Genomic DNA, 2,329 nt, shown 5'->3' with positions numbered 1-2,329 from the left:
CCTCATCCGTTAATTAGTGATTTTCCTTCGACGGATAAGCCTAACACCAGTCATCCGTTGATACTTACAGCTACTACTTCAACGAAGATCACTCATCCGTTGATAGTTTCTACACCTCCTGAAATATCTAAAATTGTTGAAAGTGCAGATGATTAAGTAGTTTTTCAATCACTCTTAGGATTGAGGGAAGAGAGTAATATGAGTGAGAGGCTGGGTTGCTCCCACGCAAAATGAAAGGAAAAGAGTGAACATATGCATGCTATTTCTTCTAGCACGGTAAAAGTGAGTGAGACGAGTCCCACCTTAGAGCATATGCACCCATGAGTCCCTTTGATTCATCAATTCATAGATTGAATTGATGGAGTTGATTACTATTCATGATAAGTTAATCATTTTTATTACTTTTTATGCACCCATACAACTCCATCAATTAATTGATTACTATTCATCAAATAAATAATTATATTTTATATCATAATTTAAATTTATTTCTATTATTTAGTGGTCCCACAATAATATCCAATTATAGATTGTTGGATAAATTTTAATTTTTGATAAGATTGCGGATAAATTTAGATTTTTTATAAGATTTTTGTTGAATCACGTAAGGACACGTATCTTGATCAAAATTTGTAGATAAAAAAATTGTCCATAAATAATATCATAATCTTCTGATTGTAGTATCTCAAAATCACTACAAATTTGTATCGTAATGAATGCATTGAAAAGATTGTTGAGTCAGAGGCAACAACATAGTCAAGAAGAGTCTGAAATCATGAATACCATGGTGACCGAAGCGGCAATGGTGATGGACTTCATCGATACTTCAGATGAAGCAGAAGGACGCGGCTCACGGCCTAGCAAATCTCCCAATCATCATAGACAAAGGCTATCGAGAGGAAAAAATCTCATGGAAGATTATTTCGTTGATCGTCCAATATTCAGTTAGGACGACTTCCGTCGGAGGTATAAAATGCGTCCTCATGTTTTCAATCGCATCATGACAGGTCTTTGTACTCAAGATATCTACTGGAATCAAAAAGCAGATGCAATTGGATTATTGGGGTTGCTACCTCAACAAAAAATAACTGTTGCATTATGAATGTTAGCTTACGGTGCAGCAGCTGACCAATGTGCTGAAATATGTGGAATGGGAGAATCAACTACACTGGAGTGCATGAAAAAATTTTATCAGCAAGTGGAAGGACTCTTTGGTGAAGAGTACCTTCGTGCTACAACACCTGCAGATTTAAGAAGGCTTGTAGCTAGGGGCGAACAAAAGGGATTTCCAGGTATGATTGGAAGTATCGATTGTATGCATTGGGAGTGGAAGAATTGTCCAAGCGGATGGGGTGGGGCTTATAGTGGCCGAAAAGGATGCCCTACTATCATTCTAGAGGCAGTCGCTTTCTATGACACTTGGGTGTGGCACACTTTTTTCGGTGTGCTTGGAGCTAAAAATGATATTAACGTTCTAGGTCAGTCTCCCGTGTTTGATAAAGTCGTCGCAGGAAATAGCCCAATAGTGGTATTTCACGTCAATGGTAAAAGATACAACAATGTTTATTATCTTGCTGATGGGATTTATCTTAAGTATTCAACATTTGTAAAAACCATATCAAATCCTGCTACACAATCATAAAAGTTGTTTGGTAAGAAACAGGAGGCATATCGCAAAGATGTAGAGATGTGTTTTGGTATCTTGCAATCTCGATGGGCTATTCTTCGTCACGGTGCTCGGATGCATAAGCGTTCCACACTTAGAAGTATCATGATGGCTTGCATCATATTGCATAACATGATAGTTGAGGATGAATTTATGGAAGATGAATTCGTAGAGTCTGTAGAAGAAGATCTAATGAATCCATCAGCATCACAAGTTTATGATGGACTGGTAGATTGTAATGGAGTTCGAATTCCTTTTGCACCAGTACAAAGAGATAGGAGTCATTTGCGTAGTATCCATTGTCATGATCTTTGTTTGCTCCCTCAATTCTTGAATAGCCTCGTGTTTTGCCAATCTTGCTTCTTTCCGTTCCTCTAGTGCATCTAGTCTTTCCTGCTTTGCTTCTTTTCGTTTCTCAAGTTCTAAGATCTCCCTCTACATTTGTAGGGTTTCTTCATCTCTTTTGATGTTGGCCTCCACAAGTTGTTTTTGGTTACATTGCATATTACTAAAAATAGCTATAGACATCTCTTCTTTTTTTATCATAGCTTATTTTCCTTTCTTTTTTGCATGTTTGGACGCTTTTACTCCCGACGGTCTAACCGGACTAGACGGACTTTCTATTTGTTGATTAGAATCTGGAGTCGTGAAACCTTCTTCATC

The 2,329-nt window shown here is 37.6% G+C and overlaps 1 protein-coding gene across 1 annotated transcript; it reads left to right on the top strand.

The window, feature by feature from the left end:
• Positions 1–712: 712 nt before the first annotated feature.
• On the top strand, positions 713–1,642 carry LOC141718453 (uncharacterized). The gene is made up of 2 exons (XM_074520841.1): positions 713–944; positions 1,110–1,642. Exons 1-2 carry the CDS (start codon positions 713–715, stop codon positions 1,640–1,642), a joined length of 765 nt encoding a protein of 254 aa, XP_074376942.1.
• The last annotated feature ends 687 nt before the right edge of the window (positions 1,643–2,329 follow it).

Source organism: Apium graveolens, chromosome 4 (assembly GCF_009905375.1).
Source record: "Apium graveolens cultivar Ventura chromosome 4, ASM990537v1, whole genome shotgun sequence".
In the NCBI taxonomy this organism is placed as follows: domain Eukaryota; kingdom Viridiplantae; phylum Streptophyta; class Magnoliopsida; order Apiales; family Apiaceae; genus Apium; species Apium graveolens.
This window is presented reverse-complemented; position numbering and strand designations above follow the sequence as displayed.